Source organism: Annulohypoxylon maeteangense (assembly GCF_022496945.1).
Source record: "Annulohypoxylon maeteangense strain CBS 123835 unplaced genomic scaffold GGS22scaffold_25, whole genome shotgun sequence".
NCBI lineage: Eukaryota > Fungi > Ascomycota > Sordariomycetes > Xylariales > Hypoxylaceae > Annulohypoxylon > Annulohypoxylon maeteangense.
The window spans coordinates 277302-305151 of record NW_025953272.1 but is presented as its reverse complement, the minus strand read 5'-3'; the positions used below and the strand labels follow the sequence as shown (position 1 = coordinate 305151).

The window sequence follows — 27850 nt, the reverse complement described above, 5'->3', positions numbered from 1 at the left end:
GTTTGTCGCAGATTCGCGATGGAAGCCCCCATGGTAGGGTAACACGTCCCCGTCTACTGGGACCAAGATAATAAAGAGGTACCGACTGTGCAACTGCGTAGCTGATCACCGCCCCTGGTTTTCAAACGCTGTGATCGCCGAGCCATTAAGTTCCAAGGTTCCAAGGCTGTTAGTAACTCAGATAATATCGGGCTCGTTTAATCAGCAGGTAAACGACGGGTCCATAGATAGATTCAGCTTCAGCTGCAATTAGGTACCTGGGTAGGTACCCTAGATAGGTAGGCTAGGAGGTCCAGCGCGTTTCGATAACTGTACAATACAAAATTACTAGGTACCTACTGGGTAGTAACTATCTCTAGTTCCGCAGGTACGTAATAGTCCGTAAGCACATCAATGTACCTAATCGCATCGATATAACGATGTAAGGGCCATCTTCATTGAAATAATATTATAGCCACGATCTACTCTTCCCCAAAAGCTTCCCGCTCCCGTCTCCATCCTAAGGCATGTTTCTCCGTACGTTCATCATCACCGAAAAGGAGTACCTAGGTAGGTAAGTAATCATAGACCAAAACGACCCCATGATGGCGATCAGCCGCTAGATACATATTCTTGACGTATGCCTCTTCCGGCTCTGACAAGGGAAATTGATGACCTGCTTCTAGTGGGGTCAGGAAGAAGAAGAAGAAAAGAAAAAAAAAAAAAAAAGGGTGGCAGGGTGGGTAGGAAATGGCTTATTACGGACAGGGTTGCGTGATAATATGTACAAGGATCTCAGGCTCGTGCATATGCAGACATAAGTGTTGCGGGTCTGCGGGCTTCACTTAGAATAGGTGCCGCTCACATGCTCTCCTCTCAATGCACGGATGCAGCCACATAAAACTGGAGGAACCATACCATTCGGCTCAGGCCGAGAATGGACCAGCCAATACTGCCATAGTACCGGCAGGGTTTCAGAGCTTATTTGACCGACCAGGGGAAGTTATTGAAGATCGATCTCTCCATCTCCATCTCCATCTCCATCTACATCTCTATCTCTCCATCTCTCTATCCTTCCTCCCGGCACCCATAGCTATGTAGTGCTCCACCTTTCCCCATAGAGCACCACGGCAACATCGATCGCACGTAGTGCCGCTTGGCCAGGCACTATCTATTCTCGTCTCTCATCTCAGAGGTAAGGGCCTCTTAAGCCCATCCCAAATTAGGTCATCAGTTGTTGTACGGGAACACTGCGAAGACCTACAGGAGGCCTAGAAATAGATGGGATGGGATGATGAGATGGTACGGTAGGTATGGTATGGATGATAAACAAGAAATCGGCACCCCGAAGCTCGCTTGTTAGCCCCATAATGCCGGAGCTGGGAGGGAACATAGGTGTAAGTATTTTGTGTATGTGTATGTGTGTAGGTAGGTAAGCACTGTAAGTAGGTACCTACCTAGTAGGCAACACCAAGGACATGAAATTTCATTTATCGACGACAGAGGCTTGGCCAAGAACAGTAACGGGAAACGAGGAACACGCTTAGGTGCGCAGAGATTATGCAGCGAGAGATTGTTCCCTTTAGATCTCGCGCACTCCCTTTACCTCTAGGCGTCCCCGATCCTGGCGCTTGGAAAAGATGAAGTAACACGGTGCCACCACATATGCAGTACGACGTTCACAGCAGCAGCCAGGAATAGAGGGTGGTATTCCCGCTGTCATTCGCCCTATAATAGCGAAGAGGGAACCGACGATCTGGCTGCCATCTCTCAACCACCAGCTTGGCGAGCTCATCCCGGCATGGTTTCCCAAGCCAGGGCAAGCTTGTGCGGTTCGACATTCCGTAATTCACAACATCATACACATCCCGACATCTCTCCCAAAGCACTTAGGAAAGTTCTTAGGGTCTATAGGATACCTCCCCATACTTCGTGCTTTCGGGCCTACGGGATCTGCTTCTCCTCTCAATCATGTCATTCACAACGGAGCTCGTATGATTCAATCACCCCTACGGCAAGAAAGCAGGCAAGCGGAGGTCGGGCGACGCTGCCATCTCGCCGGGTTCTTCCCAATTACAACGGCTTTGTCTTGCTCCTCGAGGAAGAGGGTGGGATGGCAAAGTTGAGACTAGACATCTTACCGTTTAATATAGATGTTTCGAGCCCTTGCAGCATCGAACTATGCTGAGACGTGATAGGTCATCCCCTCCACATGTTATCGACATCCTTACAGAAACGTGGTGTTCCAAGCCACCAGGTAGCTCATGTGAACCTGACAGATGATCTATAAACGTTCTTCTCCTATCCCGAAAATTAGTTTAACTCTCCCTGCGATTTTTATATGTTAATAATTAATCATTACTTATGAATGTCTACCTAGGTATGTTTAGATGGGTTCTCTAATACCGCTACCAGGCCTGCCAAAATCTCCCTAAGTACGGACATCTCCCCTCGTCGTGATAATTATCTACCTAGTGCCTACCCACCCGTGCATAGGTAGAAGATAGGTTTCAAACCTTCTAGCAGCATATTACTCTCTTTAGCTACGCTATAACAGAATAGCCCAAGGAATGAGTCTGCCGGAATAACAGAGCAACGTCATATGACGAGTCGCCCAACCGAATAACCTGTAGTAACAGCCCTGGCGATTTATCTACCTACCTATTTCTACCTAGTAGATACCTAGGTAGGTACGCAGGAACCTTTGGCCTAAGCCTTGGAGAGCTTTTATACATACCTATGACTCGACATCAAACGTTGTACACAATTAGAGCATGCTAATAAAAATTCAGCAGCTTTACGTTAATATTAACTGCATGGGTCCACCGAGAAGTTCTGAACCTCCTACATGGCGATTACGGAATTCTCACAACTTTACCCCTTTTTCGCCTCTGACTATGTCACTACCTACCTACCTACGTAACAAAAGACAGAAGACCCGAGCCTCGTAGATTAGTTCTCATATTAATATAATCCAATCAAATTCTCAGTGACATATACATACCTAGGTAGGTTGATGTGAAAAATTAGGGCGCTTGAGATGTAAGCAGCTATCCGTTTCTGGGTACCTCATCTCCGTGTGTCCCTCGATCCTGCAGCGATGCGTGTACTCCGACCTCAGCAAGTTTACGTCCGTAAAACAGACGTGCGTGTTCTGCTGTGCAACAGACACATAAGTGGACCTGTGTCAAATAATATTCGATCCTCTGGGACTCCTATTTAGGGTGAGTCTACGGAACTGCAGGGTATAAGCAACTATCATGGGCAGTCACTCTACATCTGCCATAGAATGTTTTTATATCGTAGATTTCGATATTTATGATGGGTACCTAGGTAGGTATGCATCATATAAATGAACGGCTTGTTAAATACCGTTGGGTCTGACCGATGACCAATTTGAGCCGCCCCTTATTATCACGTTGACGCGAATGTTTCTGCGCCCATGACTTCGGACTAATACTTAAATACGGCATGAAGTAGATTGAGATACTTCTATTGATGGTAAAAACGTATAAAGTCACAGTACGTCGCCGTGGGATGATGCGCTCAGCCGAATAGGGAACCAGTTAGGATGAAAGGTCGTTCCGAGTTACCTTAGAGGCTCGCTTTCTAGAAATTACATGACATGATCCAAACGACCCCGTATTAGGAATTGTAACACTCGATGGTCTTTTACAGAGGCTCCGAGATGCCGGTTAGTAAGAGACGGACTACCTAGTAGATATTCCCAGTTTTCAGTGGCTGCCTGACCAGGGTTTAAAGAATTTCGGGAAAGGATACGTGACTACCTAGGTGTTGCTTTGCCGTGAAACTGTTACCGGACTCCTGGGACTCGACAGCCTGTAACATGCTGGCGATTTCAATGAGCATGCATCTTCCCGTCTACCCATGGGTCTGATGATGTGGGACATCCCAGCAAGCTGGTCGGTTGGTGCCCAGTAATTTACAAACACGACCGATTTCTGCAGCGGTAATACTCGTTTCGTCATATGGTTCGAGGAAAAAGGGGACTGGGGTTAATTGAGATGGGGACTCTTTGTGCTCGATGGCTAAGTACAGAGAGTTACCATACCGATGGATCTGGGTCGGAAAGCCGTCCGTCGTCATGTTTTGTTGCGGGCATGTTCTGTATTCTAAAGTCTGTATTCTGCATCCAGTGTCCTATATCCTGTGTCATTCTGTGTCATTTCGTATTATTTCGTATCGTTAAGATATCTAGTACGCAATAAGCCACTGTCTCAGTTTTCCACGAACGAGCCGCACGTGGGTTTTGTGCTCACCATCGCCATTTTTGGCGCCGACCAGATATTGTCGGCAACGTATGATGCCTTTCTCGAAAGAGAAAGAGCGGTACCTTATACCGGTTATCGAGTACGCCCAGGCGCAGAATCAAAATAGCCCGCGCAGCCACCGGTGAAGCATTTCCGGGGCTCTCACGTAAAAAGGTAGAACGAATGGATGAATGGGCATAGGCTGATAGACCGCGAGAAATTTCCTCTACAGCACGTTTCCGATTCATGCAAGCACCCGTCGCTTGGATACTGGGCAGGGGGTCACTGGATCTGGGAACTATGTAGGTATGGTACTGCCTGATCTCGAGTGACGAAGATGAAATTTTATTGACTTTGAGCACACAAGTCATACTTGCTGGCACCCGTATCGGTGACACAGGATATTAACCTTGAACGTGACTCCTGTTTACCTACCAGGTACGATAGGTACTAGGTAGGTGGATGAGAAAGAGGGCCTCTCTGGCAGCCGAGGGAAGAGATAGCGAGCGACAGAGGCAGAGAGGGTTGGCTCAGAGAAAGGCTAGCCTCACCCCTTTGGTTACAATTGCGCTTCTATGGCTGCACTACTTACGGCTTTAAGCGAAGTGGCATCTACCAACTCCAATATAACATGTATTTTACAGGGGAACCCCAAGTAAGTCGAAGAATGCTTCGCTAAGTGTATCTCGGTGAAAGACTCTTTGCTTCTTTTGTCCGTTCATGCCGGAGTAGTTTCGTAGTCTCCTTCTATCTTAGGCTTCTTCCAAATTTAGTCGGAGATGAATTCCACCCATTAGAAACTAATAACCGCAATTCTCCGTACAAGCGAGCGAATTCTCGGGCAGGTATTGGCTGCACCCCTATACCGGTGGCTTTGATCGTCATGCTGCCCGGAACGCCATCCACCACCAGATAGGGTTGACCGCCTATTTGCCTGCTGTGGGTGCGCCGCGGCTGCAGAGGATTGAGATGTCTAGACCTAAGCTTAGCATGCTTAGCTTGATAAATTTCTTGCCTTCTGCGAGTTCCTATTTGCTTGATCTTAAACTCTCGAATTTCTAACCACGAAAACCGCCAGGAACCCGGAACGAAATCCTAATGGAGGCGAGAATGAAATAAGTGTTAGAGTATAATATCATACAAGACTCGGAGTACCTACTCGGTGGGCCTAGCTCTGTGAATATCATGTGCCTTGTCCATAGGTATAGGTAGGTAGTTATTGGAGTACCGATACTCGTGATCGTGACCTATCGGCGCGACTACCTACGTAGGCTCTGAGCTCTCTAGGTAGGTACGAGTGATTGATCGTTTATATAGCTAGATATACTGATGATCTAATGTATGTCTCCCTGTGATATAAGGAAAATACCTAGTAGTTATGCCTACCTATGGATATTCCCACGTGTCGCTGCCATTCCACCGTTCTGGGTACCTACCTTTACATGCGCCGAGGCCTTGGAATCCTGATCCATAGGCAGATTAGCGAAGCGCCACGTATATTCGGGACCCTTCTCCCTATAGCTCGGCGATGTGTAACTACCTATCTAGGTACCTAGGTGGATGGCTGGTCTAAGATCTAACCCCGGGGCTTAATAGCAAGGATGTTAAAGGTACCTGAATCGCGGCAACACCGACAGAATACTTACCCCAAGCACGATGTGAATGTTGTCCGCGAGTTTCTATTACGTGCCTACGAAGTATAGGGTTAGGTGTATATAATTTTTTACGTGCGATCTCTTAAGTACGAGTCCTTGGACATATACCTACCTACTGTACCTACCTACAGGCATGTATATAAGATTTACTCATTATGAGCCGAAAGCTTCCAAGGTTCTTAAGATGCCCATGCGCATGACTATATCTATGTCTTAATATCACCGCATATGGCCTTCTATCTGACCTTATGGTGAAGGGGCGTCGGGCATATCACGCGCCAGCCATTGCATACCTAGGTACCTACATAGGTATGCAACTTAGTACACCTAATCCAGTCATGCTATCGCGTCACTGGCGTAGTAATCGGAGTGAAATTCGGCGATGTCAACGCGTGTATTGGAATATACATACAAAGGAAACCTCTTCGTATTTTGGAGTCTCACTGCAAGGATTCTACAGTACGTCGAAAGCGTGACAGTAAGCTTCTAGAAACTATCAACTATTAGAGAGTTGTATAGGATTCGACTGCATCACTAGCCTTTAGTCCGTTTTTGTGTAGTTAGGTACCGTAGCGGCAAAAGGGGTATTTTTACAATTATTCTTATAAGATAATTATTCTTTTTACAAGAATATTTCTACTAATCTTAAGTACCTTCCCATATAAATTTGGTGGTAAGGTATATAAAGAGAATTGATTATGTTTAAGAATTATTTTAAAGCTATAAAATATATGCGAATAGTTTTATTTTTCTTAAAATATTTTTAAAATTATTTTTTTCTTTTTAACTATTTTATTAATAATAATTATTCCTTCGAATATTACTAAAATTATTTTTTAAATTATAATTAAATTAATAAATAATAAAGAATTATTCTTTAAATCGTAATCGAATTTATTAATAATAATTATTTTTTTAATATTATTAAAAATTATTTTTTAAATTATAATTGAATTTATTAATAATATTTATTTTTTTAAATATCATTTTTTAAATTATAATTAAATTAATTATAAACTTATTTTTTTAAATATTATTCTTTAAATTATAATCGAATTAATTATAAATAATTATTTTACTTTTTCGTATTTTTTAAGGTTTAAATAACTTTACTTTCTTTTAAAACTTTTATACTTAAAAATCGTTCCTTAAACTTTAATTTATTTAATTTAAGTATTTAATTAGTTTAATTAATTTAATTACTTATTTATTTTAATAAATACGTATTTAATTTATTTAATTTATTCGATTTATTCGATTTATTCGATTTATTCGATTTATTCGATTTATTCGATTTATTTAATTAATTTAATTAATTAATTTAATTAATTTAATTAATTCGATTTATTCGATTTATTCGATTTATTTAAAACCTCGTACTTAACCTTTTTACTTTTATTTTAATAATACTTTTATTACTTTTAATATCTAATAAAATACTTACCGTTTTCGTTACTTTCTTTTTTATTTTATATTTTTTATTTATTTATTTACTTACTTTCTTTTATTAATCTTTTTATTTTTTTATTTTTTTATTTTTTTATTTTTTTATTTTTTAATTATTTAACTTTATAAAATATTTAATTAAGTTATTACGTTATATTAACTTAAGTACGTACGTACGTATTATATTAATTTTTTAACTTTTAAATTTATTAATTTAAATAATAAATATATTAAAATATTAATCGCGTAATCGATAAATTTACTTAAATAAGTACGTATTAATTTTATAATTATTTAATTTATTAATTTAATTATTTATTTAATAAATAAGTAAATTAGTAAGTAATTTTTAAATTATTTAATTAAAATAAGTACGTATTAATTTTATAATCGTTTGATTTATTAATTTATTTACTTAATAATTAATTAAGTAAGTAATTTTTAAATTATTTAATTAAAGTATATACGTTTTTATTTACGTATATATTTTTTAATTAATTAATTTAATATATTAATAATATACTTACTTAAATAAATATTAATTTTTTAATTTTTTAATTTATTAAAGTACGTTTTAATTTATAAATTTATTAATTAAGCAATTAATTAATAAAATAATATACTAATATATAATCGAATTAAATCGCAAAATTGAACTAAATCGAAAAATTAAAGGATCGAACTTATTAAATAACTTTTAAATTAAATTATAAAGCTTAAATAATAAAACCATTCTATTAATTTTAAATTATTACTTTTAATTAAATTATTTTTATACATGTAATAATAAAAATCATTAACTTAATTATAAAATTATTAAATTAATTATAAAATCATTAAATCGATTATAAAATCATTATATTAATCGTAGAATCAATATATTAAGTATAAAATCATTTCTTCCAATTAAATCATTCCTATGCATGTAAGAATTTAAAGCTATTTAGAATTATTCTCATAAGTGGGATGTTCCCATTACGGTATATAGATAAGTACCCATACACAAGCCTTCGTAAGGACTACATACCTAGGAGTTAATTAGATCAAGAGATCTTCATATATCTATGAGATAATTTACGAGTTCACCCATGATATTCACTTCGCCGAGCCTCGCAATTGAGAGAAAACTTGAACATTAGTACCTAGTTGGTACGCGATAGAACCTCGTGGCTTTCTATGATGTACTTGGTGCCTAAGCCTCGATGCTAAGTGACGAAGTAGAATCCCCATAGTCAATCAGTTACGAGTACCTAGACATATCTTAAGAAGTTTCGTCAAGATCTAGCTAACTCGTTAAGTCGAAGAGCCCTCAACTTAGGTGATGAGAAAGATTCCTAATAGACATGCTCACCTAACTAATGATGATATAAACTCATACGAAGAGATACCGGAATCGAATACGGGTCATGCACGGGATGAAGTTGATATGAACCTAGAAATTGACATGTCGATTCTCTTTCATGCTGAGCCTAGTCTAGCTCTAGCATGGGAAAGGATAAATCCCATTAAATCCACCGAACTTATTTGATACCCAGAACCCTGGCGAGGATTGAAATTTGGACAATACAATGCAGAATTTTTCTTCCAGACCATTTCCCCTTCAAATTGGGTATCCCAACCAGGAATCTCACAATAGCCACGAAATAAGCTGACAGACTAATCAGACCGTGGTCTGGATCGTTCGATCATAGGTAGATGATTTCGCCATCCCGAAGCCTCCATGGCGAGATCGTACGTGGCTGTCCGCTAACCTCCCTCACAGCCAGCCAGATTAACGCCTAGCGAGGTGTCTAGCTGGTCGCTAGCCTCATGCGACGACACTGAACCCGAACGATCCATCGAAGATATCGATGTCTTCCGGGCTCATTCCACCTCGCATACCCTTCAGTAGATCTAAATGAGGTACCTGGTTACTAGAGTAAAAGGTCAAGAGATTGTCCATATCCTCGTCGGTGAAGCCACACATCTCATCCCAGCTGTAAGCATCGCTGACTCTCGTCATCCAGCGCATCCTCTTCGGGCCCTCCTCGGGACTGGGGGCTATCTGGCGCAGCTTAGCACGCAACTCCCCGATCCTCTCGATTGCATCGCCAACGCCCTTGGGCAACTGGTTACCGATCCATTTCCTGATACTGGCAGCTAACCTGGGGCCCTTTCCATTGGTGCTGACCATGATCTGCAGGGGGCCATCGCGGTGCATGCTCCCAAAATAAAAGTCACATTCGGGTGGGACATCGGCGATATTGGCGGGTATGCGGTGTTGCTTACATAGCTTCCAAATCTGGGTGGATGCAGCAGGATCATCAACGGCGACAAGGACCATATCAGGAGGACCATTGCTTGGGGGCAACGTTTCGAGGTCTGAAGGGTTGAAGAGGCGGTTGACGTGAGTGACCTCGTCGTTGTCGATACGATGGCGCACTTCGGGGTTAAGACCGGAAGACGGGCACACGACGGTTACATGGGCGTCGGCGTTCAGGACGTTGAGGATGCGGCCAGCCGCAACCTATACGGACCATGGTTATAATTGAAGAGTTACAGAAGAATTCATGGTTACTCACCTCGCCGCCTCCTACTACTAAAACATGTTTGTTCTTAATCTGCCAGGCGAGGATCAAACTCCCTCCGCCTTGGACTTGAGGGAACTGGTCGTTGCTGTTACTGGACATCCTATCATTTAGCAAGCTCCGAGCTTTTAAGTGAAACAGTTTTACTGCATGGTCGTCGAGAATATACACGTTGAAGCTCAGGGGCTTAGATAATTAAGAGATAGAGATATAAGAATACAGGGACGTATAGGGAGGGAGAGAGAGATAAAAAAAAATCGAAAAAGGAGTATGCTACAAATTAAAGCATGTTTAGATTGTTTTGTTTTGATTACCTACACGTATTTCTCCGGAGACGCTGGCATCGGAGAGGCAGCGAATAATGAGCCTCAAGAGATTTGATACGGTGTGATTTAAAGAGAGAAAAAAGATGTGATGACGAAAAGAGCCAGGATATAGAAACGATGGTTCTTGTGGTTCTTGTGGTTCCTTCTATCAATTAGATCAATTAGTGGCACGCGACAAGCCTAGGGTGCCTAAACAAGCTTAGCCATAGTGGACAGAGTGGGGATGCTCCAACTTAGAAGGTTCTGATGTTACCTGACAATATGAATTTTGGCTGCTCTGGAAGCAATATTCCAGGAATCCAGCACGAACAGGCACGAGCAGGCAAGTGCTGTAGCTTCTGAGGCTAACCTAGAAGCTGAGCTGAAGCTTCCCATCCACATTTTATGAATGTATGTACATGCGTATAGATAGCGCTGACTAGCAAATCACAGATTGCCGTTATCAGCCTTTATGTACTAATTTCTAGGACTAGGAAGGTGCCAACGCGCCTATGGATATGTAATTAACAGCCTTGCGCCCCTCGTAAATTAAATTCTAACTGCCTTGCGACGCAACCTTGGAAACTCTCCAACTACAACATTGAAGCCAACAAATTCCCATGTCCGTACCCATATCGATCCCGATGCCCAACCAAATGTACGCTACAATTTACAAATCGCCGAAGACCATCTAATGTACAAGCCGAGCCTATTAGATCTTCTAGAATCCAATTCCTACAATTTGATATCCTTTCCACGGAATCCGGACCTAGCAACGGTAACAGTAACGAAAGCGAAAGCGACAACGGTAGCAGTGGGAGCCTCGGCGGAAATTGTTAGACCTCATGGCTTTTCAAATGCTACAATTCTAGTAGAAGTTCAACATGTCCGGTCGCAAGCTTGGTGGGGGGAGAATATTAGGTAACGGAAAAGGTCTCGCGCCTCCGGCTCCCCCAGCCATTCGAAGAGAGAGGGAGAGAGCAGCGAGCCCGTCCGCTCATTCTGCTCCGTCTGATAGTACCTTGTCTATCGGCTCTCCCGCCGCCTCCCTATCCCCCGGTACGAGCCCATTGCCTGATTTTGCCCAAGATCTTACTTCCAATATCAGTCTGGGAGGACCAAGCAATGGCAGTCAGTCGGGATCTAAGCTTGTGTGTCCCATATGTGAAGAGGAAATGTTGACCCTGCTACAATTGAATCGCCATATCGATGATACGCACCAAGAACTACCCGAATTCGAGCAGGACGAGGTTAAGTCCTGGATAGATAAGCAGGTTCTCAAGGCTAAGAAGTTCCAACCTCTCTCTCTTATCAACCAAAAACTTCGTGGTCTCGAAGTCTTCGAGTCCAACGAATCCGTCCCGCCTCCTGCGCCAGCCGTGGTGAGGACAAATAGAGCTCCTCTTCCCGATTTACCCCTAGATCCCGACGATATAATCACAAAATCACATTGGCAACGACCGGGTCCGAGTGATTTATGCACAGATCCGGCGTGTGGGAAGAGATTAGGCGCGGTTAACGGCAGCATAAACTGCAGGCAATGCGGGAGGTTATTCTGCGAGGAACATACCATGTACCAGATGAAATTATCGAGATCGGCATCGCACGAACCTGTGAGGGGTTACTGGTATAGAGTCTGTGAAACGTGTTACAAGTCAAGAGAAGGATACAATGATCATAACGGGCTCACGAGAGATCATACGAAAGAGTTTGCAACTATACGGAGAAAGCGAGTCGACAGACAGACCCTCGAAATATCACGACTAGAAAAGCGGCTTACCAAGTTGACCCAATTACTTGCACATCCACCCGAGGAAGCGGGAGCAAGTGGTGGGACGAGTCTGCTCTCCCCTTTGGCTGCTCAGAGGAACCAGCGGAAGGCTATCGAACAGACGATCGTAACATGGGAGGATGACGGGAAAGTTGCTAAATGTCCATTTTGTCAGCAAGAGTTTTCTTGGACATTCAGAAGGCATCATTGTAGGATATGTGGGCGTGTTGTATGTTCGGATCCACAAACCGGGTGCTCGTCCGATGTTGGCTTGAACGTTGCGAAATCGTCTGCTCTCGCGTCCGAGAAACCGGCGGGAAGCAACCCTATAAGTGTCGATGTTCGCATGTGTCGAGATTGCAAGTTCACCGTCTTCTCTAAAAGGGATTTCGTGGAATCCATTGTGCACAAGCCGCCTGATCAACGGGCTTACGAGACGCTGAAACAATTTGAACGTGGTATACAGCTTCTGATTCCTACCTTCCAAAGAGCTTTACTACCATTGCAGGACGAGAATATCCCTCCAAACCATGCACAGATCCAAGAGGCTTCTAAGATCAGGAAGCGACTCACTGATAGTTTCACCAAGTACGATGTTGCCGCTCGGCGAATACGCGACATGAAGACGGATAACCCGGCCCAACGACAGCTTCAAAAAGCTATCCACCAAGCAGCGTCTTCTTTCCTACATATGCACATGTTACCTCTTAAAAACCTACCGCGTATGTTGAAACACAACAGCTCCAGCTCCAGTTCGTCTAGGAACCGGCTTCTCACGAACGGGCACGTGGCGAGCCCGCTACGTAACGGTAGTGATGTACTGGAAACGGCAAGCCAGACGAGCGAAACTAGCACCGTTGTGTCCGCGCTGGAGACAGAAGAGAAGGATCTACGCGAGCGCTTGATTGTGTTAGAGGAGCAGAAGTACATGGTGCAAAAGATGATTAATAGCGCGCACGGCGCTCGACGGTTCGAAGAAGTTAGCGCCCTAACACGTAATATTGAGGAGCTAGACACGGAAATCGAGAGCATTAGGGGCAAGGTCGCGTCTGTCGAGGATAGGTGGCAAGGCCTATACGCGAATGGTGGGCCTGGAGTAATCTTGTGAGAACCCATTTTATACTCATGTTGTGAGCATGAAATTAAAGGAATAGGTGGATAGATGGTGAAGAGAGGCTTCGCGTGGAAGCGAATGTGAGATCGCACTTGTACAGACATCAGACTACTGCATCGCAATGGCGTTTGTTGGCAGGGTATTTGGCAACCTTAAATTTATTTACGCAAGCGCTGTCATTGTTAAAAGGGGTTGGAAATTAGGTCTTTTATCCAACTATCTTTTCTAATATTTCTGGTCCGTGTATATTTTAGCAAATCATGAAAATTTAAAATGGTTTACTGCTTTCGTTATCGACAGTCTATGGAATCGTCATATTTCAACTACTACCTACCTAATTTCTAGTTTCATTTCTCCCTTCTCCTTGCGCATGTCTACATTGAGTAGCCAACAGGCCTCTTAGGCGACCGCAGTATTACGGACTGTAGATATCTCTCCCTAATGTTATTATTCTCTGGACACACTTTGACGAGTCGGTACTCGGCAGGAAGCTCGATCGAGTCCCATGGTAGCGCGATATACCGGTCTCCGAAACGATCCCAAAGCACTTCGTCTCGCGGCGTTAGCTCTTCGACGCGACGGCTCCCTAGCTCCTGCTTATACGCGTCAAGCATGAGTAGGGACAACGATTCGGAAGTAGGTTCTGACGACCGGCCGTGGCTAAACGAGAACAGGCATCGCAACACCTCGCTAGAAGCCGCAAGAGCCGATCTATCACCCCGAGCGAGGCTAAGACAGATTCTCGACTGAGAAATAGCAAGCGGCAGTTTGGGCGTCAGCTGCGGGTCATACGGCCAGCCCAGCAACGTAGAAGTTTCCACGTCGTCAAACATCACAGCTTCTTCTAACGGCATATTAAAACTACAATTCTCGACGGACAGGCAGAGCACGTCGTTGGCGCGGACCGAAACCGTCCGGTACTCTAGCGGCTCGGGGACCATCGCCGGTACGCTGAACATAGTCATGTGCCTTATCTGGCCGTCTCCCGCCATCACAAATAACCCTTGACGAGGGCGCGTTAGCGTGATGTTGGCGGTTTCAGACTTCGAAAGAGCGCATAAGTCCCGGGCCTCGCGGCACACGCGACGTAGCGTCTCGCGGGCTTGCCATGCCGAGGGATCGTACCGGCTCACCTCGTCGTCGGAGTCGTGGATGGACAGGCGACGTAGGTCTAGGTACAACCAAGGCGGGGAATTGCTACGGTTTGCGCCGAGATGGTCGTTGGGGATGCAGTGCACGTTGAAGAAGTTTATGCCCGGGACTGGGACGGCGAAGCGCCAGATCTGGTGCCGGATTTCCGGTGGGAGGTCTAGAAACTTAGGGAACAAGGGCTCCGGGGAGGAAGTGGAGGGAGATGGGGATAGAGATGAAGCCATCGGAGTACTAGTGTTATAAGTTTATCGTGCTTTTTAGTAAATGTATGAAAATGATATTGTAGATGAGATAGACGGATGGAAGAATACAAAATACTCAGTAGTTGAAGTAATTGAACCAGTGACAAATATAAGCTACTCGGTAGCTACGAGTAGCTACTCCCCGCACTCAACCACTCCAGGGCCAGGGCTACAGCTTCCATAATCACCTTAGAAGACCCCACGACACGGGAACCCCACTATAACCCTACATGATTAGCGCATGATAGTCGCTAGTCTAAGGCGATGCCCCACCTATTTTTGTCCGTTACAAACTGGATTAGAACATCAACTTTTGAAGCCTCAATTCTGCTTGAGGTATCGATTTCTACTTCATTAAACCACATCATAGAGAACCTACGACGTGTAAATTACCTCTTCATACGCGCCAGCCTATCTCGTTTGTCCAATTGACTTACAATATCAAGAATGAGATCGAACATAATTGTATCGAGACGCGACGAAAATACAATCATTTACACACCCTTGTACGACGATTCCCAACACCGCGCCAATCTTTCGCGAGTAGCCACCGCACCTACTTATAGGTCCCGTGAAACTTAACGCCGAATCAACTATACCTCTACGCCCCTAGAAACTCTCATAGATGCCACCACGAAGACGCAAGCCCACCCCTCCCCCCTCCCCATCTCCACCACCACCACCAGTCGCCCGCTCGCCCTCTTCTGGCGGTTCTGACGCCCCTTCCGGATCTCCTAGTGCCGCCGACAACTCGTGGCGCGATGATTCCGAGCCCCCGCGCTTCTTCAATACGACCTTCACTACGTACCGTGTCTCTCCTCTATACCTCGGGCCGCAGGGCTTAACATCCGAGCGTCTGGAACTCTTGTCCCGACGGCTGAGGGACGTGCTCGTTGGGGACGTGGTGCGCGGCGTGCAGGTCGGACTCGAGAGCGATAGCGGGGCTTTAGGGCGTACAGGGGCGCTGTATGGTGTAGAGTGGCGATGGGTTGATGGGGAGCGCATTTTGGGGAAGAAGGGTAGTGGACGGGAAGGGAGTGTGGAATTAGGGAATGGGGATGATGAGCAGGCGAGCAATGGGAGTGGAAGGCGTGTGATGTGTATTGAGTTGCGGTATGAGAATGCAAGGTTCGGCGCTTTGCTTGTGCCTGATCTAGCTGGGAATGAGGATTCAGCCGGTTCCGGGTCTGGGTATCAGCCTTCCTGGACGTGGAATATGGATGGGGATACTACAACCTCGCGGAAAAGTGAGGTAGACACGACTTCTTTTCTACATCTCCCATTACTTTTATTTCGGATGCCCGCGCCCCTAAAATCGGTACTGGTGGATTTCATATCAAGCACTTTCGACTGTCGCATCAGCCCCCTTGCGCTAGGCACACGGTCCCTCATTAGCAGCTGGGAAGCTTGGCTCTCCGACAACGGGTCCAGTAACGGGAGAAAGGCGCTGAGCAAAGACGTCCTCATAACATTAGGCTTTCATATCGAACCCCCTAAGCAGAAATCACAAGTCCTGGAAGGCTCTGGAGAGGGAGAAGTTGTTGGTGAACATCAAGGTCAGAAACCTGAAGCGCTACATCTTGGGTTAAAATCCGTTGATATCACCATCCCCGCCTCGGACGTACACCGCTTTCTGCGCGCAGGTGAGAAACTAGACAGCGAGTCTAATGACGCATATACGAAGAAGAGGAAAGTAGATTCTACAACTACTTTATCAGACGAACAGCAGAGCAGGAGGCGCCGGAAGCTTGCGGGTGGCAGAGATGAAGATGGTTGGGCATGGCGAGCTCGTAACAGCAACAACGACAACAGCAAGGAAATCCAACCCGAGATCATCGATCAACCCTTCACAGAAGCTCTAGCAGAGTACCTGTGGCACCATCTTGGACTAGATTTGTTCCACCCGGGCATTCGCATCCTAAGAGTTGCTTGCGATGGCTTTGCGCTATCGGACGGGAGGTTCAAACTATTTACCCCTGGCCGGCATCATAGCGACGAGGAGGAAGAAAGCGCTGTGTGGAAGTTGATGCGGGGGTTGGTGCAGAGAGCTAAGGGTAATAGGTCGGGATGGAGCGCGGATGTAATGAAGGGCTCGATTGAACAATAGTAGAATATGGGACGATGGTTATGAGATACCTAGTAAAGTATACTTATACTTACCTGTTAGGTAACTATGGTGAATTGCAAATTATCGGTATTAGATTGGAAAGAGATAAATTAACTGACGGTATGTGGGATATGTAAGTGGACGGATACTAGGTAACGATACCCTTTGGATGCATAATTGGAAATCATTTTTAAAGCAATTACAAGTATTCATTCATTCCTAACCTCAAATAACTGGGTATCTCCTAACCCCGTTTCCTTCCTAAAAAACGGCGTCGACGAAAATACCTGGCCAGGTACAGAGCAACAGGAAGGAAGCATATTGAACGTCGACAGCCTAGGTAAGCAAGAAAGATGATCACCAAGTATCACCAATTTTGCAATATTAACAGGTCCATCATATACAACTGTGAAGCTATGGCTTCCTCTTGTCCCCCGCAACCTGTAAAATTTGGCTATATACAATCGGTCGCGGATGATGCTATAGACGTAAAGTCATGATAACCTTCCCTCAAACACTCGATGGGTCTCAATATCGAACATAGACAAATGCAAGCCCCACCAGACGATGCCGCCCTCAAGTCGTGAAAGACTTGCCTGACAATCCCCAGTACGCCCCCAAAAATAGTTGTCACACGCGGCCTCATTACTGCACACCGTCAACGCCCCCTAGGAATCTTCGTATACGACCAGAGTCCAGTTCGCCCTTCTCGCTCTCAACGGCGCGTAATAGGCCGTCTACGACGGCGTCAACTTCACTTTCTGGTACGTTGGTACATAACGCAACTACGCGTCGATATTTGACCTCGACATCCTTGCTACGGCCCTTGAGAGCGCCTACGCTCTTCTTCATAGCATCGGTCCTACTGCGAAGTGCTTGAATGCGTGCGCGGAGAACTGTAGAACTGGGTAACAAGGCGGCGTTGGGTCCGTCCCCTTCCGCAGGACTTAATGCTGCGCTGAGTTCCGACTCCCACGCTCTACTCGTGTCCAATCGCCCGTAGCCTTGCTCGAGACGTTGCATTCGCTTCTGTTCCTCGTCGCGGCCTCGGTTGAGATTGTTAATCTTCTGGCGTGTAAGAGATTGTGACTTGAAAGATGTTGTTAATGTCTCTAGCTGGCGTCGTGCATCACCTAGCTGGGTAGATGTCGTTCGCAAAGAGATATGAAGAGAATCGATATCTTGTTGCTTCTTCTTTAACTCGGACTGGAAACTACTTGAGGTCTCGTTTAAGAGATGGGTGATGGCTAAAATAGTTAGAATCGACACAATAGTAAAACGCGAGATATCTATAAACTCACATGTGATAATATCAGCACCGCTCTCCCGGGTCTTTTGGGAGTTGCTGATAATGTTGGATTTGTCAATCGCCATCAGATCGCCGTTAGTTCCATCCTCATCAACGTCACCGCCCACGCCGAAATCGACGGGTCTCAGACCTGCCTTGTTGGCGATTCCAGGGTCCGCGCCCACCTCAAGTAGCTGCGAGATAATGCTCCGGTTGCCAATTCTGGCCGCAATATTCAGGGCGGTGTCTCCTGATTTGTCTTGCGCATTGACAATCTCGCTCATGAATCGTCCGATACCCATTTTCGGCTGACTTGAGATACCGTTGGCTGCCGTGTTTTGGCTACTCGGCGCGCTCCCCTGTCTTACGACCCACTCAAGAAGACTCTCGAGATAGTACCTGCTGGAATGGCTCCTACCCTTTACAGCACTCGTAAGGGCAATGTGATGTAAAACTGTTCGGCCCTTGTTGTCTCTAACATCGATAGTATTGCCTAAAATATCGAGTAGTTCGGGAAACGAAACCTGGTCGGAATTGTTCGTCACCGCCGAAGCTCTCATTAACGCGGTTTCGCCGGATGCGTTGACGCGATAGGGAGTAGCTCCAGCTGTTATGAGCGCTCGTAATAGGGGCATCCTGGCTAACGTAGCAGCCCAGTGGAGGGCAGTATGACTCGATGCATCTATTGGAGAATCCAGGTCCACAGGTGATAATGTTTGCAGAGCTTCATTCTGAGAATAATCTGACACGTTGGCGTTAGGATCTAAAAAGAGTCCCATTAATAAATTACGTTTTTGTTCTGCCTCGGGAGACATCTCAAAAGGTAGAGGAGGTAGTGGGGCAACGTCGTGCTCGTGGATGTCGACGCCAGCCTGGGGGTAGGCAAAGGAATCATTGAGTTCCGTCGGCGACCCAGGAAAGGCATTGGCATACATATCCATAGACTGCGAGTTGTACCCAAAACTATCCGCCGGTGTAACAACTCTTTGTCGTTTCCGTGGCGGCTCATCGCCATTAAAGATATGGGTGTTCTGTGTAGAATATGCCGAATCAACATTTTGGCCATGTTCCGAGGTGAAGCTTTGTTGTGAATTTCCAGGATATTCGTCGACGTTTTGCATCGAGGACTGGCGACTGAAACTAGGGGGTCTCGTTGGACCGTTACGACCTCTCGGACCGGGGGAATCAAAACGGGCCTTGCTAATAGCAGCGACAGCGTTAGATGCCGTACTTGAGATATTCTTGAAGAAAGTCCCAGACAGTCCATTGACACGCCCTTCCTGGCTTGCACTGTACATCCTCTTTCTTTGGGCAGCCATAGCTTGCTCTTTAGTGGGTGTGTTAAAGTCACCTCTACCAGCAATGCCTCCATCCTGGCCCATATCGTATGTTAGGAGAGGATGAAGTAGTTGTTCAACCCCATATTGACGACACACCTCAACACCTCGGTCGAACTTAATCCATGTGCCCTGATATTTGCCATATCCGCCTTGTACCTTCTCATGTTCACCTGTCTGTATCTCCTTTTCCAGAATCTTTGTTCTCTTGCCTTTATCGATGTTGGCTACCTTGAGGATCTGGGTTGCGTTCAACCAGCTATCTTCACGTCGGCGCATGACAGCGACTCCGTTGACCTCCATCTCGTATACGTCAGTACCAGAATAAACAGCCTATAAGTAAAATGTTAGTGCGCTAGTTTAACTAGCCGGATGGTAGGGACTAAGGTGTCTAACCGAGTAAATCTGGGGTGCATCATGATCATGTGCATGGCCATTGCCTAACCTCATATTCGAATCAGAGAATTGTCTATAGGGTTGACCAGGTTGGTTCATTGTGGTAAAAGACTGTTGCGACGAAGGCTGTGATTGCGACATTTTGACGCTGTCGGAGGCAGCGCCTATGCCGCCGTGATTGCTATCAAGGGATGAAGGTGGGAATTGGGACGGCGGTATCAAAGCAGAAGAGTTCGATTGGCGTTGTAAGTTCGGCGGTGCCTGGAGGGCAGAATTGGATTGATCGGAGATGAAAGTAGGAATATGTGGATTTTGGACGTGATGATGGTGCGAGATAGCGGTTGTGGCCGAGGCCATCAGCGGACAGCGGACCAGGGGTGGATTCAAGGAGATGTGCAGAATTCCGGGGCTTCGATAATAATAAGATTGCGACGAGAAAAAAAAAATATTCCGCCGTGACGTTTTCCTCTTTCTTAGTATGTCGGCATAGAAATATTGCGCATTTGGTATAAAAGATATAGAGGTTGCATGCATGCACCAACTATTTTTGTTATTAGTTACAATTCGACAATAAATGTGAAAAGGTAAATTCTGAAAATATCGTGCCTCATGAGGCGTTAATGGAATAAAGGGAATCAAGTTGGGTTGACGATAGTTTTGGCGGCGTCAATATCCATGAATGGTTGTAGACATAGCGCACATTAAACGAATAATGACGAAATGAAATAAAAAGTAAAATAAATCAATAGTAGCAATGGGGATATAAGGATCCAGAAAAGAGAAAAATAAAAGAAATAATAGAATATACCTTAGTATTGATATAAAATACGAAGTGAAGATGGATTGACGATGGGATTAGCGATAGTTTAAACACAGAATCTCAAGTGATCTTAGATATCTTGGATCAAGGTACTAAAGACGCGCTTTTTCGCATATATTCTTAAGACCTAAGCGCACCTAAAGCGCCTAAGTAATTCTCGTCAATCAATTTTCGCGAATCGCGACGATCTTATTAATTCCCGTTCCAAACTCGGAGGTATGAGATAGTAGATAGTAAAGTCTCACTTCTCAAAAAAACTGGAATTCAATTAAAAGGTAGGAATTAGGAATAGTGCAGTTAAGGTAAAGTCTCGATGCGCTGCGCGGAGGGCAGAAGGCGAGCCATATGGGACGTGTCAGTTTCGTGTAATCGTGTAATCGTGAAGTCGTGACTCGTGCCGGAGGGAAGAAAAAAAGGAAAATGGATGTACCCCAAGTTACAACCAAAGTTACAATAGACGCGACGCACAGACCGCTTTTCTTCGGCTCACTTTGTAATTAAAGTGAGGGGGGATTACCATAAAAGGTAAGAAGCTATTAGTCTACTAGTGGGGCATTTACGTATTGATGCGATCGTCGTCTGTATCATTGGGCAGCGAGCACCGAGACTGCCTAGAATGCAATGACAAAGTACTAGGTACCTGTGTACTAAAGTGGATACATATCGATAGGTACTACTAGGTAGGCATTCAACTCCGATCAAATCATTTTATTTCCTCGATAACGAAACCGATAAACCAATTTCATAAATTCAAGTCTCATTCATATTTTATTGCGATGCCCTTACAAATCCCCCACCCGAATAATGCTCTACATCTCTACAGACACTTACTACGTGAAGCCACATACCTTCCTGCTCTCTGTAGGCCATGGATAACTTCGCGCATAAAAGCTCGTTATCGCGATTGTGAACATGAAAAGTACCCCAAGCGCTATATCAAAGATGCTCACCATCATCTACGAAATTTTCGGTCCGCCAACGATGGCAATGTCAAGCGAATGCTACGACTATGCTATATGGCAACAGGAAGGGCCGGCAAACGACGTCGTCTACTAGGCAAAACCGAACTATCCAGCGACCCTCCTACTACCTCCGCCGAGCTGGACGAGAAAACCATACTAGCCAACGTCGACGAACAACAATACCGCGACTGGGTGGACAATTGGGATATGGAAAAGGTCAAAGCCATTGCGTTATCACAGGCCGAACGGAGCGAGAAAGACCTGCCGTATCATATGCGCCGAACTATAGATCCGAGAAAAGCCATCCCAACCGAGAACAGTTTCGGTCGCCCATTATCCAAGAAGTTAGCCCGCAACAAGTTAAAGAAACATTGGGCCCAGATTCTCCGCCAGCTATTGCCTCCATTGCCTAAGGGAGAATGGGATCAGTTGGGTACCCTGGCCCGGGGTGAAGCTGACCCTCAGTATTATAAGTTGCCCAAGAGGAGACCAGTTGCGCAACTTATCGCCCAAGACGATCCTCAATCAGACCACCTACCGTTCTGGGCGGATCTCGTGACCAAGCCGATGCGGATGATAGAGAGGCCAAATTCTCGAAAGATGAAGAGTCTTAGTGGTGGTGAAGATGAAGATCCTCGAGGACACGGCCGCAAGATCGGTGTCCGGGTGTTAAATCAAAGAAAGCTACGTCGTGGAATATATCTTCCTGTCTGGGAGGCATCTCCTATTGTCGATAAGAATCCTCGCTCGGGAAAATGGTTAGTCACTTGGGGCAATCACCAGACCAAGGTATCTCGCCCTAGAAAGAAGGATCTACAATTCTTCCAAGGTGTCAACGAGGTTGGCCTACCTATACGATCTGCGCCCACAAGAAAAGACACTTGATCATAGACAGCTTCTAAAATTCTATAAAACTGGAGACGTCTAAGGTTATATGATACGTGCCTTTATATTTAGACTCGCTTAGTCTAGAAGGCCAGCCAACTTCGTCAGGCCCTCGCGATCGACTCGCATGCCAACCCATTCGTTCATCGGCTTAGCTCCGATGGATTCGTAGAATTTGATGCTCGGCTCGTTCCACTTCAGCACACTCCACTCGAGCCTACCGCCGTTTGTGGCGACTACCTCCTTTGCCAACTCAACCAGCAGCTTCTTCCCGTACCCCTTCTTCCGCTCCGTCGGTCGAACAAACAAGTCTTCGAGATAGATACCTGCTTTCGCTCGCCACGTGCTATAGTTGTAAAAGTACAACGCCATTCCGGCTGGTTTCCCTTCCTCGTTGAATAGGAGGAGGCACCGTGCTGGTCTAGACGGCGATGTAGGCTCTGTGTTTGGGGCAGTAGAAGTCGACTCGACATTGTCGGGGGCGAATGCTATAGTAGACAGAAGCGTAGCCTCGGTTGCTTCGACAGCATCGAGCTCATGCTCATAGTCGGCTAGCTCTCGGATCAATTCGAGAATAGTTGGCACATCTACCGAAGATAGCCTAGTCAGCATTTTTCGTCAACAGGAAGCGAGAGATAGCTGGTAGCAAGCATACCCTCTCGGTGAGCATGCCGAACTTTACAAGGTACCGGTGCCATTGTGGGAATAATTTTTCTCAGGTCCCTGGGAATGATCCTTACTGCGACTTCGACGAGTTGACACAATGGATTGTTATACCACTACAATACTTGGGACTTTAAATATTGGTGATATTGGACCACGCCCTTCATGCAGTACTAGTATAGAAGTGGCCCACATGCAGGGTTCGTTCAATGTTGGAGTAGCAGTAGAGGGGCACAGAAAATAATCTATGGATGTCTACCTAATCAGTGCATAGCCCGAATTTCGGGAAACCCAATCCTAGTACCGGCCTATACCTACCTAGTATACTATTCCCCGCATCGCATGTGCTTATTTAGAGGGACGTCGAATAAGTACACAGACCCTAATGTATTCAGGTCCTGCCATACCTTCTCGCTTGACCCTCGCCTATGGTAGAACGTCCTTTGAGCCGCAAGTGCTACCTATCATCAATCGTTCTAGAAGGGGTTGATTAAGAGCCAATACATACTAAATCCTATCATGTACCTACCTAGGTACATAAGAAGTTACAACCCACTGGGCATATATACCTACTAGGTAATTATAGGACCCTACCTAAGGTACCTACTTCGTACCTTTGAGGATCAATTGTCAATTAAACTCAAAGTTGCATAGATAGGATGACGTTGTATGATGGAATAAAATATTGGCGGATAAGAGCATATACACACATGAGAAGCAAATTGGTGTATAGTGAGATGTGTTGTAGCAAACTTCTACATCGACATCCATAACAAGTAATAGTGAATAGATCAATTCATATATGTAAGGCTTATAATTCACCATAAAGGAAATCAAAAACAAATCCAGACTAGACAAAGAAAAACCCCTCCAAAATATAACAGGATTCTAATATGGCATGAGATCAATTATATAACATGCTGTGCGAACGGGAAGCTTGTCACGTAAGACGGGGTCAGAATGTCGTGATCCTCCAGAATCAACGAACTCACCAATCACGATACTTTAAGACGTTGCAGCATCGGCTTGATCTCCCTGAAACTGGTATAAGTCTGCTACAGATTATCTTAAGTCAGTAATTGCCATTATGATGCCATGGACCAGGGACACGGCTCTCGTCGACATGCCTTGCAGGTTTATCTACAAGCTATCTCAACTACCTACCTACCTTAGTATCTAGGTACACCAATAGCCAACCTTTTTGAAAGTTTTAAGTTCTTTTAATTAAATCTCACCTACTGAGAATCTCTTACGTCGCACAATTGAAGTCGCCTCTTGGTATAATGGCCGAAAAAACAGTTGTACACGATGCTGGAGAAAACACTGGTGGATCTGATTCTGAGACCGGAGGGTCTAGTATCAATGAGAGTGCCCTGTTGAGAAAGTTAGACTTCAGACTTTTGCCCGCGGTGGGAGTCTTGTATCTTTTATCTTTTCTTGATCGAAGCAATGGTATAATCCAAACCCCTTTGGCTAGTTGTCCAAGATCGGGTATGTTCGTTAACATTCTTTCTACCTAGTCGGCAATGCTCGTATCGAAGGTCTCCTTAACGATGTACATATGAGTAAGTAAGCCTAAAACGTGATTAGCTGACCTCTACCTGACTTGTTCGTATAGCCGGGAACCAGTATCTCACGGGGTTAACACTTTACTTCGTGGGATATGTCCTATTTGAGGTAGGATATAACGTTCGAAAGCAGTCTCTTAATATCCCGTACTAACTAGATGGTAGATTCCGTGCAACATAATACTCAAACGTACGACACCGCGTATTTGGTTGCCGACATTGACCATAGTTTGGGGTGTTGTTGCAACTTTGACCGGAATTGTCCAGAATTTGCCAGGCTTTCTCGTGAGCAGGTTCTTCCTTGGAGTTGGTGAGTATAGAAGCATTCCTTGGCACATTGTTTGGTTGTGTCACTCTATTCGTTTCCGAAGAAACTGACAAGTCCACAGTATGTGATAAATCCTTTCATTATGTGGCCATGGAACCGAATTTGGTCTACTCTACGAATAGAGAAACTCAATAGGCTATGGATTCAAAGCCCCATATACCATATTAACTCTAAGCAGGCTGAAAGTGGTCTCTTCCCGGGAGTGGTGTTTTACTTCTCCATGTGGTATAAGAGGCGGGAACGGCAATATCGTATATCCCTCTTCTTCAGCGCTGCATCTCTAGCTGGTGCGTTTGGCGGTATCTTAGCTTATGTTAGTATATGGAGAATTCGATTCGAACGGTATTGATTACTAACTCAAAGGCAGGGCATTGGTAGAATGGGAGGCATCGTGTGGTCGAATGGATGGCGCTGGATCTTTATATTGGTATGTTACCCTAACCTACATGGTCATTAATTACTAGAAGAGCTTCTAATTCATTCAAATAGGAGGGTATTCTTACAGTTCTCGTAGCCGCTGCAGCGTATGGATTTATCCACAACTACCCGGACACTTCGAAGTTCTTAAGCGAAGATGAGCGAAAGTTCATTCATCAGCGCTTAGCAGCTGATAGTGATGCAACTCACGACGAACGGTTTACGTGGGGAGCCGTCGCAGAGGCATTGAAAGATTCAAATTGTTGGCTTTACGGTCTAGGCTTTCATACCATGAGCTTGCCTCTCTATACGCTGTCTTTATTTCTCGTATGTGATGTCCAAGAAAAATCAACATATCCTTTGATAGTAACTAATTATCTTACCTAGCCGACGATTATATCCAATCTAGGTTACACGGCAGCAACAGCACAATTACTTACGGTGCCACCTTACGCCTTCGCATTCCTAACAACCGCTACGATAGCTATTCTTTCCGAGCGACTCGGCCAAAGAGCGATCTTTATCGGCGGATCCGCTATTTTCGCAGCTATCGGTTATGCGATCCTCCTCAGTAACGCCGATCCGATCGGCAGACCAGGGGTCAGTTATGTCGGCGTGTTCTTCGCAGCAGGGGGCATCTTTCCGGCTACTGCTTTGGTATTGTCGTGGCCCGCTATCAACGTGTCCGGCCAGACCAAGAGAGCCATAGGTAACGCTATGCAAATAAGCATCGGAAACCTAGGTGCTGTATTAGGGACTCAATTATACCGTGCTACTGATGGCCCGAGATTTATTGTAGGCCATTCTTTGGCGCTCGCGTATCTCCTGGCCAACGCAGTGGTTGTCACAATCTTGGGAATAAAGTTGAAAAGAGAAAATAAAAGGCGGGAGACCATAGCAGAAGAAATAAAGCACGTTGGAGAAGTTGCGGATTGGAGGGGAGATTCGGACCCGAGATGGCGTTTTGAGTACTAATAAGATAGGGGATAAAGATACTAAAATACAGGCAGGATACCGCCCCTTCGAACTAAGACAGGTACATGTAGGTGGTGAATATTCTATACATGTACGTACCTATTTACCTACCTAGTAGGTACCTTGGTAAATAAATTAATAGACGCCCCCCAAAAATCGACGTGAAAACTCCTACATCCTCTCCCTTCATTTGCGATCAAGACCAGCTAGTCGCCTGAACGCCGAATTCTCCAGTATAGGGAACTCACCCTCCATTTGGATACCATTACTCGCTTTTAGCTGATCCTTATATTTTCCCATCGCCATCTCGGTTACAAATCGTCCCAGGTCTGCCGTGGGACTCCAATATTGCGGCATTCCGCATCTGATTAGAGGCCCTAAGGTAGCGCCAGTAGCCTTAATCGCAAAAGTTTGAGTCGGGATATACGACTTAATGGCGTCGTGTTTTGCTGCATCGATAAACGCCGCGCGGATAGAGCTTCCGTGAAATAATGGGTTCACTTTGCGCATCTCGGCTAGTGCTAGCTCTGTTTCTCCCTTTACCCTTGCGAACAGGGCTGTGAACATTCCCGGTTGCGTGGTGGTGCCTCCTCCCGAGATATATACGAAGTTGAAGGGCTCCTGTTCCGATGCTAATGTCTGGAAAGCCGTCGATGCAGCCAATGCATAGTCCTTGGTGATCTTTACGTATTCTCTGGCCGAGATGTATTAGTGATCCGAGCCCCTTGCCCTGGGACTGCACTTCTAGGTACTTACTCCTTGCCAACTTGAGTCTGGCTAATGCCTAGGGCCCACACGCACCCCGTAGCCCCTTTGAGCTTAGAGAGCAGGTCGGAATCGTAGCTCTCAAAGTCTTTGTGTATTATGACGTTGATTCGAGGATCCTTGGCGTCTTCCGCCATCTGAACTGGTCGTCGACTGATGATAGAGATTTTGCTGATGTCTTTCATCTTGATCATAGCATCAAGGACACCCGAGCCCACGAGCCCAGTCGCTCCAGTAAGTATGAGATGCATTCTGCTGAAGCAGTTTTGTTCTTGTAACTGATAGAAAAGGGGTGATGTCGGGAATGGCTTAAGGCGGAAATATAGTTCTATGTCTCGTATTGATATGTTTTCTGAGTTTAAGAGGTAGCAAATCTGATCACTCTGAGATGCTACGAAATGTCATCTATGGTTAATCGAAGGTTGTCTTATATGATGAAAGTCTACGTATAGTTATCACACAGCTTTAAGAACAATGCTTAGATAATTATGATCGGAATTACTTGAGTCAGCTCAGTGTTCAGATTTTCAGCCCTACAAAATCAGGAGCTGACGCTAGCCTGTAGCCTGTAGCCTGTAGCCTCCCTAGCGGTGTTAGCACCGGTTGTAAACGGACTTAGGATAAGCCAGCACTGGCAGTGCATAAATTCCGAGGAACCCGCCTATATTTCGGGGGAACATGGTGAATTGATTAGCGGCATGGGTCAATTTCTTGCCCGACGGCTTGTTTATAGAACAAAGCAGCTGTGGGAGCATATTCTAACCGACTAACACAGACGCCTCTGATTCACCTTAGTATAACCTTAGTATATTGTGGCAGTGTCATACGTCCCAATAT

General features: G+C 45.2%; 9 protein-coding genes across 9 annotated transcripts; 4 read left to right on the top strand and 5 right to left on the bottom strand.

Moving 5' to 3' along the window:
* Positions 1-9018: 9018 nt before the first annotated feature.
* Positions 9019-10124, bottom strand: GGS22DRAFT_83338 (siroheme synthase middle domains-like protein). Its single transcript, XM_047968226.1, has 2 exons — positions 9913-10124; positions 9019-9857 (listed from the first exon to the last, which is right to left on the bottom strand). Exons 1-2 carry the CDS (start codon positions 10018-10020, stop codon positions 9159-9161), a joined length of 807 nt encoding a protein of 268 aa, XP_047814422.1. The 5' UTR covers positions 10021-10124; the 3' UTR covers positions 9019-9158.
* A 398-nt stretch (positions 10125-10522) lies between these two features.
* GGS22DRAFT_83334 (VAC1 protein) lies at positions 10523-13403 on the top strand. Its single transcript, XM_047968225.1, has 2 exons — positions 10523-10634; positions 10718-13403. The coding sequence occupies exon 2, from the start codon at positions 11108-11110 to the stop codon at positions 13100-13102; it is 1995 nt and encodes a 664-aa protein (XP_047814421.1). The 5' UTR covers positions 10523-10634; positions 10718-11107; the 3' UTR covers positions 13103-13403.
* GGS22DRAFT_174752 (uncharacterized protein) lies at positions 13383-14591 on the bottom strand. Its single transcript, XM_047963145.1, has one exon. The coding sequence runs from the start codon at positions 14482-14484 to the stop codon at positions 13483-13485; it is 1002 nt and encodes a 333-aa protein (XP_047814420.1). The 5' UTR covers positions 14485-14591; the 3' UTR covers positions 13383-13482.
* A 230-nt stretch (positions 14592-14821) lies between these two features.
* Positions 14822-16752, top strand: GGS22DRAFT_174750 (kinetochore complex Sim4 subunit Fta1-domain-containing protein). The gene has a single exon (XM_047963144.1). The coding sequence runs from the start codon at positions 15128-15130 to the stop codon at positions 16607-16609; it is 1482 nt and encodes a 493-aa protein (XP_047814419.1). The 5' UTR covers positions 14822-15127; the 3' UTR covers positions 16610-16752.
* Positions 16753-17254: 502 nt separating this feature from the next.
* Positions 17255-19729, bottom strand: GGS22DRAFT_182268 (apses-domain-containing protein; the record flags this gene model as incomplete). The annotated part of the gene is made up of 3 exons (XM_047963948.1): positions 17255-17856; positions 17911-19567; positions 19631-19729. The coding sequence occupies 3 exons, from the start codon at positions 19727-19729 to the stop codon at positions 17255-17257; spliced, it is 2358 nt and encodes a 785-aa protein (XP_047814418.1).
* A 1456-nt stretch (positions 19730-21185) lies between these two features.
* Positions 21186-22336, top strand: GGS22DRAFT_83307 (uncharacterized protein). The gene has a single exon (XM_047968224.1). It carries the CDS (start codon positions 21227-21229, stop codon positions 22295-22297), a length of 1071 nt encoding a protein of 356 aa, XP_047814417.1. The 5' UTR covers positions 21186-21226; the 3' UTR covers positions 22298-22336.
* Positions 22337-23223, bottom strand: GGS22DRAFT_83306 (N-acetyltransferase). The gene is made up of 2 exons (XM_047968223.1): positions 22953-23223; positions 22337-22884 (listed from the first exon to the last, which is right to left on the bottom strand). Exons 1-2 carry the CDS (start codon positions 22993-22995, stop codon positions 22376-22378), a joined length of 552 nt encoding a protein of 183 aa, XP_047814416.1. The 5' UTR covers positions 22996-23223; the 3' UTR covers positions 22337-22375.
* A 1020-nt stretch (positions 23224-24243) lies between these two features.
* On the top strand, positions 24244-26248 carry GGS22DRAFT_197491 (MFS general substrate transporter; the record flags this gene model as incomplete). The annotated part of the gene is made up of 8 exons (XM_047965984.1): positions 24244-24412; positions 24481-24525; positions 24579-24637; positions 24694-24813; positions 24918-25169; positions 25224-25283; positions 25346-25600; positions 25661-26248. 8 exons carry the CDS (start codon positions 24244-24246, stop codon positions 26246-26248), a joined length of 1548 nt encoding a protein of 515 aa, XP_047814415.1.
* GGS22DRAFT_174746 (putative nucleoside-diphosphate-sugar epimerase) lies at positions 26225-27515 on the bottom strand. Its single transcript, XM_047963143.1, has 2 exons — positions 27005-27515; positions 26225-26942 (listed from the first exon to the last, which is right to left on the bottom strand). The coding sequence occupies exons 1-2, from the start codon at positions 27262-27264 to the stop codon at positions 26435-26437; spliced, it is 768 nt and encodes a 255-aa protein (XP_047814414.1). The 5' UTR covers positions 27265-27515; the 3' UTR covers positions 26225-26434.
* Between the last annotated feature and the right edge of the window lie 335 nt (positions 27516-27850).

Bases quoted from the DNA above. Each gene is read 5' to 3' on its own strand.
- GGS22DRAFT_174746 (XM_047963143.1), bottom strand. From the start codon at position 27,264: ATGCATCTCATACTTACTGGAGCGACTGGGCTCGTGGGCTCGGGTGTC. The intron at 26,943-27,004 runs GTAAGTACCTAG...CATCTCGGCCAG, and splicing joins CAGACTCAAGTTGGCAAGGA to AGAATACGTAAAGATCACCA.
- GGS22DRAFT_83334 (XM_047968225.1), top strand. From the start codon at position 11,108: ATGTCCGGTCGCAAGCTTGGTGGGGGGAGAATATTAGGTAACGGAAAA.
- GGS22DRAFT_174750 (XM_047963144.1), top strand. From the start codon at position 15,128: ATGCCACCACGAAGACGCAAGCCCACCCCTCCCCCCTCCCCATCTCCA.
- GGS22DRAFT_174752 (XM_047963145.1), bottom strand. From the start codon at position 14,484: ATGGCTTCATCTCTATCCCCATCTCCCTCCACTTCCTCCCCGGAGCCC.
- GGS22DRAFT_83338 (XM_047968226.1), bottom strand. From the start codon at position 10,020: ATGTCCAGTAACAGCAACGACCAGTTCCCTCAAGTCCAAGGCGGAGGG. The intron at 9,858-9,912 runs GTGAGTAACCAT...TGGTCCGTATAG, and splicing joins TAGTAGTAGGAGGCGGCGAG to GTTGCGGCTGGCCGCATCCT.
- GGS22DRAFT_83306 (XM_047968223.1), bottom strand. From the start codon at position 22,995: ATGGCACCGGTACCTTGTAAAGTTCGGCATGCTCACCGAGAGG. The intron at 22,885-22,952 runs GTATGCTTGCTA...TATCTTCGGTAG, and splicing joins TCGGCATGCTCACCGAGAGG to ATGTGCCAACTATTCTCGAA.
- GGS22DRAFT_83307 (XM_047968224.1), top strand. From the start codon at position 21,227: ATGCCCTTACAAATCCCCCACCCGAATAATGCTCTACATCTCTACAGA.